Here is an 11,987-nt window from a genome sequence, read left to right on the forward strand (position 1 = left end):
AGCTTTCCAATTTTCTCCCCACATGTTTGTGTTGACTTTTTTTTTATATTCACCATTCATAATTTGATCTAGTTTTTAGTTTTTGTATGACTTTTTGAGTGCAGGTCATCTAAGATCTCCTGTGGTCTCTTAACCATATTTCCTGTCTTTCCTGTGCTTTAGGGTAGTTTGTTCTTTTGTCTTTAATAGTGTATCTTTATAAAACAGAAAACTCTCTTGAATAATTGTTTCCCTTAGACTTGCTTCCCATTTACCTACTAATTCTCCGAGTTTGCTAAAGACTGCCTTGTTGAAGTTCATTCCCTTTTACTCCTCTGTTTTCCCTCCTACAATTCCTTAGGAACATGAACACCTCATTTCATGATCACTTTCACCCAAGCTGCCTTCCACCCTCAAATTCTCAACCAGTTTCTCAACCTGCCTATTTGTCAGAATCAAATGTAGAACAGCCCTCTCCGTTAGTCACTTTTTCTACCTTCTGCAATAAAAGTTGTTTCCAGTATGTTCAGAGAACTTGTGAATAATTTTGTGCCCCGCAGCATTATTTTCCCAACAAATGTCTGGGTAGTCAAAGTCCCCGATCACTACAAAGTCCTCTGCTTTGGATGTGTGGAGCTTTTTGTTTGTTTGTTTTTTAAAACTTTCATCTGCATCTTCCTGGTTAAGTGGTCTGTGGCAATGGTTCTCAGCCCGCGGTACATGGCCCCCAGCAGGCTTCAGAGGTTGGCCAAAATAAACTGGGCTTCAGTGAGGGCACTTGAGCTCGGGCTTCAGCCCCAGGCGACAGGGCTTGGGAAGGGAGCACCACCTCCACCCCCTGACTCACCTCAGCAAGCCACTCAGCCAGTTAGGGGTCCACAACCAAAAATTACAGAGTCAGTGCAGAAGAGAGCTCTTCCCCTGTCATCAGAAGAGGTTGCCTCACAGCCATTGACTCCACAAGGAGGCAGCAGCTCTCCAAGGAGACCCACCACTGCTGTGTCCTGCTACATCAGCACTTATAATTGTGACCCCCATGCATCGCCTTTGGTTGGGGGCCTGCAGGTTTGCCTATTTAGTTTTAGGGGGGTACCTGGGTAAAGAAGGATTGAGAACCACTATCATAAACCACTTTTGTTTCTGATAGAACTCAGAGAATGTTTAAAGGCTAGTTGGTAAAACTCAATATTCATTTCGTATGGAATTAAAAAACGTAAAGAAAAAATGTGTATTGGATTGTGTCTTCTTATTTTTTGTATGCTTGTCTTCTTATGCACTTGATCTTGCAAACTCTTTAGATGGAACTGTTCATATGCTTAAAGTGTTTCACTTGTGTATTTATAGGCTCCTAGACACAAAATGATAGCTCAAGGCAGGGATTCTGTCTGCCTTTGTTGGTACATCACCTAGCCCAATGGGGCCCCAGTATAAATATTTATTACCAGTTAAAATCATGATATTACTTTGTGCTGTGTTGATTTGTGTTACTTTTTTGGTTTTATCCTGATATGTACAGATATTTCTGCATGGTAATAATCTCAACAGTCTGCATCAGCTAATTCATCCTGAGATCCTACCTTCTGAGTTTGGAGGGATGCTGCCACCCTATGACATGGGCACATGGGCAAGAACTCTGCTAGACCACGAGTATGATGATGACAGCGAATACAGTGTGGACTCCTACAGCACTCCTGCAAAAGAACTAGAAAAGGATCTCTCTCCCAAATCCATGAAGAGGTATGTTAAATCAGCTTCTGAGGCATCCTGGTACTATTGATGTGTTAACGCTTCCCTAATTCTTTATAATGGTTGTTCTTGATGCCACAGATAATTTCCCCAAACAAATTATAACCTGGGAAACCATTTAAGGAAGTCTGCTACACTGATTTTCATAACAACAATCATAATCAGTGTAATTTCTACAATAGGTGTACATGGCACTTTATGGACAAGAAACAAAGATCCCTCACCAAGTTGCTTGTAATAGGTTAGACTACATATGGACCAAGTAATGGGGAGAAAGAGAGAGAACAGGAACTGGCAAATCTCTTGATATGCTGGGATTTCTTTGTATATATAGTGTAATTTGTTATCTTACAGTTATTTAGCATGAAGACAGGATTGGCTAGTTATTGGTGGAAGGCTAACTGAAACAAGTAAAAGCAGCAAAGAGTCCTGTGGCACCTTATAGACTAACAGACGTATTGGAGCATGAGCTTTCGTGGGTGAATACCCACTGCGTCAGATTCACCCACGAAAGCTCATGCTCCAATACGTCTGTTAGTTTATAAGGTGCCACAGGACTCTTTGCTGCTTTTACAGATCCAGACTAACACGGCTACCCTTCTGATACTTGAAACAAGTAAGTTTTTTAGGAAATAACTGAAGGAGACCAAGATGGCTTGGTACATTAGCAGAATAATGCTGTTTCAGGCTTTGGAGATAGTATGAAAAAAAGGTGCAAGACTGCAAATGGAATGATAGGAAGGCAGAGTTGTCAGAGTTCAGGGCAAAGGTGGGTAGGAATGGCAAGAAATGAGAGCAGAAATATAGGCAGGGAAGAACAATGTAGAGCCTTGAAAGTGAGGATGAGGAGGCAAAAACTGCTCTCAGCAACACTGGGTCAAATTCAGACTTGAAGATCCAATTCAAAGAGATTGAGTTTGGTGTAGAAAGAGAGAGGAAGCCAGGGGAGGAATTCTAGCAGGGGGAAGTGTTTTCAGAGTTGTGGGCAAGGAAGATAATTTTGACTATAGAACATTGTGTGCTTTGGAAATGGGAGGGATGAGAGCAGTAGAAATAAAGAAAAGGAGAACATGTTAGTTATTATTTGTATATTGGGAGTCATGATAATCCTCACTCACTTTGCAAGTTTTATGGGAGTAGAGAAGAATGACCATGAACCTGAATGATGGAGACTATGACGGAGTTATCAAAAGAGATGGGGAAAAAACAGAACTGTAGAGGGCTTGGGAAGGTGAAGATGAGAAAATCAGTTTTAAACATATTTAACTTGCACATGATTTTTGAGGAGTTATGAGACACAGAGGATGAAAGCAGAGGTGGAGGTGTAGCTCTGCAGGACTCATTGTTGTAATGATGATAACTGACGCCGTGACAGAAAATATCTCACCTAAGGGGGTGAGCAAAAGAGGAGAAAGTCAGAGGGCCAAGGGCAGACCCTGGAGGCAAATCTCTAATCTAGACTAGAGAAGCACAGCAATGAATTGACTGACTTCCTCATTCCGTTTTTCTAATGCAGAATACTCATCTATTTTCTGTATTCTTTCCACCTGGGTAAGTGTTGTAGACACACCTGAGAACAGGAGAGGGTATTCAACAACAAAAACGTTTTAGTTTCTGTGTGCATGTAACTTAACTGAATGTTTTGCATCTGAAATGCATGCCTTCAGATTTCTGCAGAGTGCATCTGCAGTGTACACTGGAATTCTTTTTCCCAACCATTGAATACAGAAAGCCCTACGTGCAACTTCTGCAGAAGAGAGAAGCAGTTAGGATGCTGGACAGAAAGCCCCAGGGCTTTGGTGTATTAAATATGAAGTGTTAATATGACGTTGAGATTAAGATTGAATTTTACTTACCTCTGTCATTTTCTGAATTAAGGCTGATGCTCTCTCCTTGACTGCCTTGTTTTGCCTAGGTATTCCACTGGTATGGTAGCCAATAGCACACATGACTGATTTGGTTTGCCTTGATATTACACTGCATTCAGCATGGTATGCAGCAGCACACATTGTTTTCTGACATCTGTAGTAACAAGAGAGCAAACAAAGAGTGGAGTGACAGCCGTGTGTGAATTTCCAGGCTTTTGTATGTATCTCAAAGCCGACTATTTTCTTGTTTAACTCTTTTTGCTATTTCAGTAACTATTGCCCTCACAAACTAAAATCCTACCAAGAATGTCATTACTCTGTCATTCGGCTTGCTCCCATACACCTTCTTTAAGTCCATAATGTATACTTCAGAAATGCCCGAGAGCTCATTCAAGTTCTCTGGTGAACCAAATTTGAGAAGAAGAATGATCTGTTGGTTAAGGGCTGGTACTCAGAAACCTGAATTCTAGTCTACTAAATTTCCTGTGCCAAATTCTCGTTTGTACTAAGGCTCCTTTGCAACTCAACTTTGTGCTTCAATTCACCATCACTAAAATGAGGGTTAACAATACCACCCTATTTCACAGGGGGGAAGGAAGATTTTTTAAAAATATTTAAAATACTTCCATGTAAGGAAGAATGATTATAGAAGTGCAAAAGTGCTGTTATTTTTACCTTGATGTGTCACTGAAGTACCACCGCATGGAGAGAGAGAAAGTGGTGCTTGAAAGAAGCAATAAACACTGAGAGATGAGTACAGCAAAAACAGCCACAGATTTTTAAAGCTAACATAATTGATCTGGATATTAAGGGGAGATGTTACATTTTACTGGAACGTGTCTTTCCCTTTGAAGGCTTATCCAGGTTTTTTGGGGGGTTGGGTGGCAGGTTCTCTCCATGCCTATACATGGGTTGACTGAAGTCAGTACATATATGCCCTTAGTATCGTTATCCTCTCTCTCACCTGGATCGCCTGGATCGATCAGTCTTCAGCTGTCATTAAGATTGTGCCGATCACAACACATCCGCCATTCTTCTCGCATTCTTGCCTTTCTTTTCCATGTTCATCTGAAATGTTTAACGTCATCTTCACATCTTCTTGGAGGCCGACCAGGCGGTCTTTTCTGTTCTCATGGGTACCACTGCAAAATCCTACCTCAATGTCTCATCGTGGTGCAGCGGTGACCCTGGGCATCTGACAGCTATGGTAGCGGGGCATATGCCCTGGTAGGGCTAACCATGCTATGAAGGTGTCGGACTATCCAATCCAAGGAGGGGGATTGCTCTCTTAGAGGAAAGAGTGTTTTTCCTTCTCCTTAGAGGTTGAAGGCCAGCTAAGCTTGAGGAAGTACATATGCCTGCCCACCTAGCCCGTAGGATGGCTTAAAGTTAACGGTTAAAACAAGACAAGTAAATGGGTCTTAGTTCCCAGCGTGTCATCTTCTCTCTCATTTATAATTATTTAGTGACAGTTGTGGTGCCTTTCCCTGCCGCCTCAGGGCGCAGCAAATTTCAATGGCCAGCCTGAAAGGGATGCTGGTGATGGATCCTTGTCCCCACCTACTTCATTCCCACCTTGCCCACTTGCTTACAGTGAGAAATATGGTGTGTACAGCTGGTTGTGGGGAGCAGGATGGAGGGAATATACACCCTTGCAAGGCCACTAGAGTCAGAGCATCATTTAACCCTTAAACAGCATAGCAAGAAACTAGTGAAGGGTGACTTGTCATCTCTCTATATTTTCTTCCAGACTGTAAGCATGTCAGCTCTGTGTCATACTTGATTGTTTACTAACTTCATGAGCAAAAGTGTGGGTTCACTGAAATTCAGTATGGTTCCTTAAAAATGACAATCGCAATCACCGGTTGAGGAAAAGTGAAATATAACAGGAGAAATTAGCCTTGCACTTGAGCACATCAACTTATTAACACTACTGAAGGGTTCTCATCCTGAACCCACAAGTGCCATGTCCCAGCATGTACTTGGGAACAAGTGCATTATTTTATTATTGGTTCAAAAAGGAATATTAATGTAAGAATAGAAAGATAAATAAAGGGGTCTGCAGAAGATACCATAATCAACCATTTTTATATTTTCCCATTACTTTTGAGCTATTTTGCCTATACCACTTTTCCCCTTCTTGTTCCTACCTTGTATATGAGTGCATGCATATACACACAGACACATATATGGTTATATGTATGTGCCACTATAATATTTCTTTCTTCCATCCCACAATGTGAAATGTCTCTCTGAAAAGTACAGGAAGTTGTGACCAAGGGCAGGCAATATTTCAGTGCCATGCCATTGATAAGTTTAAGGGATAAAGGGAGAAATAGGAGCTTTATACCATTGGAAAAGGAAAATTTCCATTTTTTCATTGAGAAGAATTATTTTTTATTTATGTGTATTGCAGTGATAGCTAAAGACTTGAGCAGGATCAGAACCCCATTGTGATGGGAGCTATACAAAACTGACAGAATTCTTGCCCTGAAAAACTCACATTATTATTATTTATTTTTATTTATTGGCTGTACTTGATGAGCAGGATGGACCAAATTCTCTCCTGGTGTAAATTCATAACTCCGTTGACTTCCTTGGAGCAGTGCCTGTTTACACTAGTACAGCATTTGGCCCAATATGTTTATTTTTTACTATGCAAGAAGTGCAGGATTCATAGTGTTCTTAGCTTTTCGTTAGGTTCTTGAGTTCTGTAAATGGTATAATATGGAACTAGACTGCTGACACTTCACAAACTTTACTGGCTTTTGAAATGAAGTGTTTTGGTTTTGGAATGAACATGTAAGGCCAGAAGCCAGACCTCTTCTGGAAGTGATGATTTCCAGTCTCAAAAGCCGAGCAGGGTGAAGCCTTGTCAGTACAAGGATGGAAGGTTTCCATGGAAAACCCAGGGAGCTGCAGAAGGTAGTGTTAGAAAGTGCCATCTACCAAGCTTCCCACTTAATCAAAGCTGCAGCAGGGTATTATAACACCAGCTTTGCACTTTTATATTGCCTTCCATCTAAGGATCTCAAAGAGCTTTACAATTATCAGTGACTTTAGCCTTACAAGCCTTCCCTGGTTAGCCCTGTAAAGCTGATAATGGAAGCTGAGGGATGTGTTATCTGCTCTAGGAGTCCTACTGGCAATGGCAGGATTCAATGGCACTAGCTTAGTGGAATGCACTGTCAGCTGCACTTTTCCCTTCTGAACAGTAGTAGAAACTTGTGCCTCTAACTAAAATGTGCTGCCACCTGCAGTGTTTTATTAGCCAACTGGGCTGCAGGAAGCACCCCTTTACCAGCAGATTGACACCCTTTGATGGAGAGGTCAGTATATGAGCTGGCAGAGTAGACAGCTTGCACCATGTTGTGTGCTAGGGAGAGATCCTGCCTTGCTGCTCTGTTCTCCTACATCAGCAAACCAGCACTGACCCCTTCCCTGCATTTGTTTCATGTGGGTATTTCTGATCACCTGCTGTGATAAGATAGTTATGCTGCCTGTATCATTATTACTGAGCCCTTTTAAAAAAATGAGATTTACTTTTGTTTGTCTTGATCAAGAAAAGTCAAAACATGTTTTCCTTTTGCAGATCTCAATCAGTTGTGGATCCTGGGGTGCAAAAACACCTGGATAAAAACGAGGAGGAAAACATGCAGCCTCTGCTTTCACTGGACTAACAGTTTCTGAGCATCGAATATGAAGTGGAGTGGAAGGTACTGCTTTTCAGCAGCAAGCAAACCGTTGGAAAGGCATGTACCAGCTGAAATTCTATTTATTCATGTTAATGTAGCATAATGTAATCAGGCAGCAAGTTATGCTAGTCTGCCTGAAACATGGGTGCCCTGGGTTGAAAAAAAAATCAATTTATTCTGTAAGTGCCAACTTGTTTGTAAATATAATGTAATCTTCCACTTTGAATTTGTAAGTTATGGTAGACAAGTAATATGGAAAAGTGATTATTAAAATTTGTCTGTGAAAAGCACTGTAAAAAGGGAACACACACACACACACAAACATTGTTAATTAAGTTTTGTCCTGTCTATAGGAAGCAGCTATCATATTGACTACTTTTTTTCCCCTGTCGTCCTCATGCAGCATTCAAACGTAAAGCGAATATAAGAATTTGGCGATAAGGAAAACCACAGTGGTTACAACACTATCTACAGGAATTAATTTTACCAATAACCTTGTGGTTTTGGGTTGTGACTTGGGATAAGTCATGCATTATAGGGGGAAAGAGATAACAGATGAGCAGGGCGCAAATGCCTGTATGGATTTGTGAGCTTTTGTTCTGTTTAGTTTCAAGAGAAGTTTGGGGGTTTGGAAGCTGCTTGGCTTATTCACCTAATTTGAGCCTTTCAGTGTGTGCCATATTAATCCTTCTGTTGCATATTGTGTTCACTTCAAGAATTTTTCCAGAACATTCTCCTCTTTGGAGTGAAAAAAATATTCATCCCAATGCAGTGTAATAACTAGTATTTTGAACTGCAGCTGTAGGCTCAGGGTTAATTATGAAATCCTGTGCACTCGGTGACTGAATACATATATATTTTTACCAATCTCTAACAAACATTATAAAGTGGCGTTGTTAGACAAGTATATTTAACCAAGGGTTTATAAATCATACCTATTCAATGTACTTAGAGATATTATAGATTGCATATTGAGACAATGTGACATTAACATAGTAGAACTTTATGTACAGCATCCAACATCCAACATCAAGCACGGACTAATATGAATGAGGCATAGTCAAGCCACTCAGCATAGACATTAAAGACATTTTTGTTTCGGTTGTGGTGTAATTGTATATATTAAACATGTGCCATATTACAGAAATACTCTTATCTCATAAGAGCAACTAGTTTCACTATGGACTGAATCGAGTCACCTGAAATTTGGGGGCTATATGTTTATGTCTATTGTGCTGATATTTATATGCATCAAGATAAGAATATGCCCCTGAAATTGACCAGACATCTTCACCGGAATTAAAACTGCACTCAGACAAGGATGGGAAGACCCAGGAAAGCCAAGACAATACTGCTGAATTGTAGAAGTGCTGTAGGAACATATCAGAATCAGTTAAGGTATTCTTACTTGATCCCTAACAGCTTGGAAGAACCTTGGGATCCCCTAGAAACACCAATATTTAAGTGTCTGTGATTCAAGTAAGATCTTCCCTACAGCAATGATGACGTTGCTTATTTAAAATGCAAAGATATTATTCACAGGTCACTAATCATTTCCAGTGGTGGCTTTAGAGCAAAGAATTAATATAGAATTTCAAGTAAGAGAACTGTATCTTTCAGCATTAAGCTATAAAGATACATGAATGTTGGTATTGTCAGAAGTTCATCCTGCCCTTCCACAATGGTATCCTCTCTTTTTATCCAGAAACCACCTTAAGTCACCTGACTAGTACAAGCAAAACAGAGATACAACTTTAGTACGTACTTATTGATTGATTAGTAAGATTGCTAGAGATATATGTCTGCACTTAATGCCTCAATATGTGATTATATTCCAAGAATCTCTTTGAACAAATTATTGTATTTCTATGCACAAACTATACCTGAAAATATAGTTATGAAATGAACAAAATACAGGACCTGAATTTAAAAAATGTTGAGCCCTGATAGTTCCAACAAAAGTTTGAAATCCACCATCTCCCAGATTTTAAAGAAACTTCCTTTTGAATGGTAGAAACAACTGTATCTATTACTATTGTTAACCGTTTAACAGACTATAGAACCAAATTATGAATTTTGTGCAATTACGCTATCACAACCAGAGTAACACCATGCTATATATCCAGCATACACACTGAGGGCTCATAAAGATGTCATATTTGGATGTATGCTGTACTTACCTGACATTCATATGGATAGCAAGATCATATGTTCACATAAATTCTGATCTTGAAATCCTCACTCAGGCAAAATTCTCACAATAGATGTTTTTCCTGCACATGGGTTTCAAGGTTTTGCACAGAGTTAATGTTCCTTGTCTAGGCCTAACTAAAGATAGAGATGGTCCAAATCTTGGTTGAAGCTTTGTGGAGACAAGGCCAGATCCTGGTGTAAATCAGCATAAATCTATTTTAATTAGTTTGATTTTAAACTACACCAGCTGAAGTGCAGGCCCACTAGATTCTGTTAAATCTGGGAATGAGATCAGTTGCCTCTTAAATCTTTATGAAGCTTCATGGTAGAAAAATATGTAACTTTATGAAACTTCTGTATACCAGCTGGCTAATTTGTTTTTTGTTTTTAATTCTTTACGGGATGCATTTAACTGCAATTTATGTAATGTGGTCTGATGCCTAATCTAGTCCTTACTTTATAGATTCTTTCCAAAAAGTGAAACTAGGATATAGTAGAATGTTTACATACTGGAGAACTCATCCTTTTACCAAGAACAAAGCTAACTTTTCCATGAAAGAGTCTCATTACTGAAGAATTGAGCTTCAGTGCATTTTGTTGGTGTTTATGTCTAGCAGAAGCAGTTTAATGTTGCAGCAGCAATTCCTCACACTGGATAAGAATCTGAGAGTGAATAAGCAAAAAACAATTGTTACACAAAGCTTTTCACTTAACTTGTCAGCATCTACAGAGAAGGAGTTTCTAGCTTCTGCTTCTTGTAGAAAATATTCTCTAGCAAAAGGAAAGCCATTTTTGTCTAAAAAATAGGGTTAATTTTCAGTCCATTTTGCAGTCCAAATTTCAGTTACCTTCGTTATTATGGAAGATGATTCGTTTTTCTACTGTACCATTGAGTTGTATAACTTCAGACATAGGTTGGAATCTTGTGTTCCTGTTTTTGTTTGTTTGGGCAGTATTAACCGTTTAGTATTCAACTTCTGTGTTATTTTAGTTAAATGTGAAGGAAAAAAAAGAAATATTTAATGGAAAAGGAACAGATAGCAGTCTTAAATCCAGCTGACCAGGTGTTTAAGTGAAGAAGACATATGGTTTAAAAATGATAGTTACAGGTCATAAGCAGGCTCTAATTGTTCCCTTTAAACTATGTCTCTGTGTGTAAAACTGATGTTTGTAAAATATTGAGAATTCATGGAACCTTTTGTGCTCAAAAGGCCTAAGCCAGTACCCAAGGAAATAGATGGTGATCTTTTTGTTCACTGAGCATTGGATCAGCTCACAGTAACCTCTTATAAATACCAAAATTTACGTGGCCTCTCAGACCAAAACTGATTACATGTAACCTGGTTTTTATCTAGTTACATCCTAGAAGGAGTGTAAGTTCCTTGTATGATATAAAAAAGAACGGTTTTAGACTCTAGTGAGTATATTATGCTGCTTCACAAAGATAAACCATTGTTTTAGTTTAATCAAGTCTACATGCTGAGGGAAATACATACTTTTGTAGTGTACATCTAAAAGCATTGCTTTACCTCACTGATTTACATGGAGAAATGTCCTCTGTGCTGTTTAATTGCAAGCTCAACAAAGTCTAAGTATAGCACTAGATAAAATTATACTTTTCCTTTTTTGTTAGTCTTCTTACTTAGGCCTATACTATAATGATGACTGAAAAGATTTCCAAACCTTCTGAGAACCATCATTCAGAATGGTTAGGAACACTTAACGAAAAGGAAGACCATCTGATTCCATGTGATCTTCTGTTTTGTTGGTTTTGGCATCACCTCAGGATTTCAGGAAAAGTTAGGGGAAGCAGGAGAAGAAATGCCCTGAATCAGACATCAGAGATGGATGTGATTTTCCTTTTAAAAACAGAGAAACCCTTCAGTTGCTTTTTGGGGATGATTTGTTGGAATATCACCAGTGTCTTCATTTCAGGGCTTCTAGTATGATATCATAGGAATGTAATGTAATCTCATGATGATATGAAAGTATTCACATCATCCTGCTTATCATATTGTGCTGGCAGCTTAGCCTGCATTTTTGTGGTACTGAGAATAGTGGGTTTCATCCATAGATCTCAAAGAGCATTACAAAGCCAAGTAGATAGTTATACCCCTTTTTTCAGATAGGGAGGTAGTGGTAAAGAGAGTTAGACGTGAGGTTCCTAAGAGAAGGCATACACATGGTTCTGATATACTGTAGGAATGACCTTTTTGGGGTATTTGGCTCACTTACATTAATATCTCAGTAATTTAAACTGCCTCTATTTTGTTTTGGTTGAGAAAATTATCAGATGATTAAAATCACAAATTTCCTTAGAAATTCCCTAAACATTCTAGCTTGAATGACTTGCAGAAATGATCTGCATTCCAAAATTTCTTTCTGAATTAGGGGCATAAATATATATATATATATTATATAAAATATATATTTGCTGCTGCAGAAATGAAGAAAATGTTTCCCACCAACTGTTATGGCCCTGACCCTTGATTAACTTGAGAACCTG

The 11,987-nt window shown here is 39.1% G+C and overlaps 1 protein-coding gene across 1 annotated transcript in view; it reads left to right on the forward strand.

The window, feature by feature from the left end:
* CLVS2 (clavesin 2) overlaps nucleotides 1–11,500 on the forward strand; it is a 57,031-nt gene extending 45,531 nt beyond the window's left edge. Inside the window, exons 4-5 of the mRNA XM_075063912.1 lie at nucleotides 1,496–1,716; nucleotides 7,186–11,500. Coding sequence (XP_074920013.1) covers nucleotides 1,496–1,716; nucleotides 7,186–7,273 — 309 coding nt within the window. The 3' untranslated portion in view covers nucleotides 7,274–11,500. The remainder of the gene's footprint in view (nucleotides 1–1,495; nucleotides 1,717–7,185) is intronic.
* Nucleotides 11,501–11,987: the final 487 nt, after the last annotated feature.

Source organism: Chelonoidis abingdonii, chromosome 3, assembly GCF_003597395.2.
Source record: "Chelonoidis abingdonii isolate Lonesome George chromosome 3, CheloAbing_2.0, whole genome shotgun sequence".
In the NCBI taxonomy this organism is placed as follows: Eukaryota; Metazoa; Chordata; order Testudines; family Testudinidae; genus Chelonoidis; species Chelonoidis abingdonii.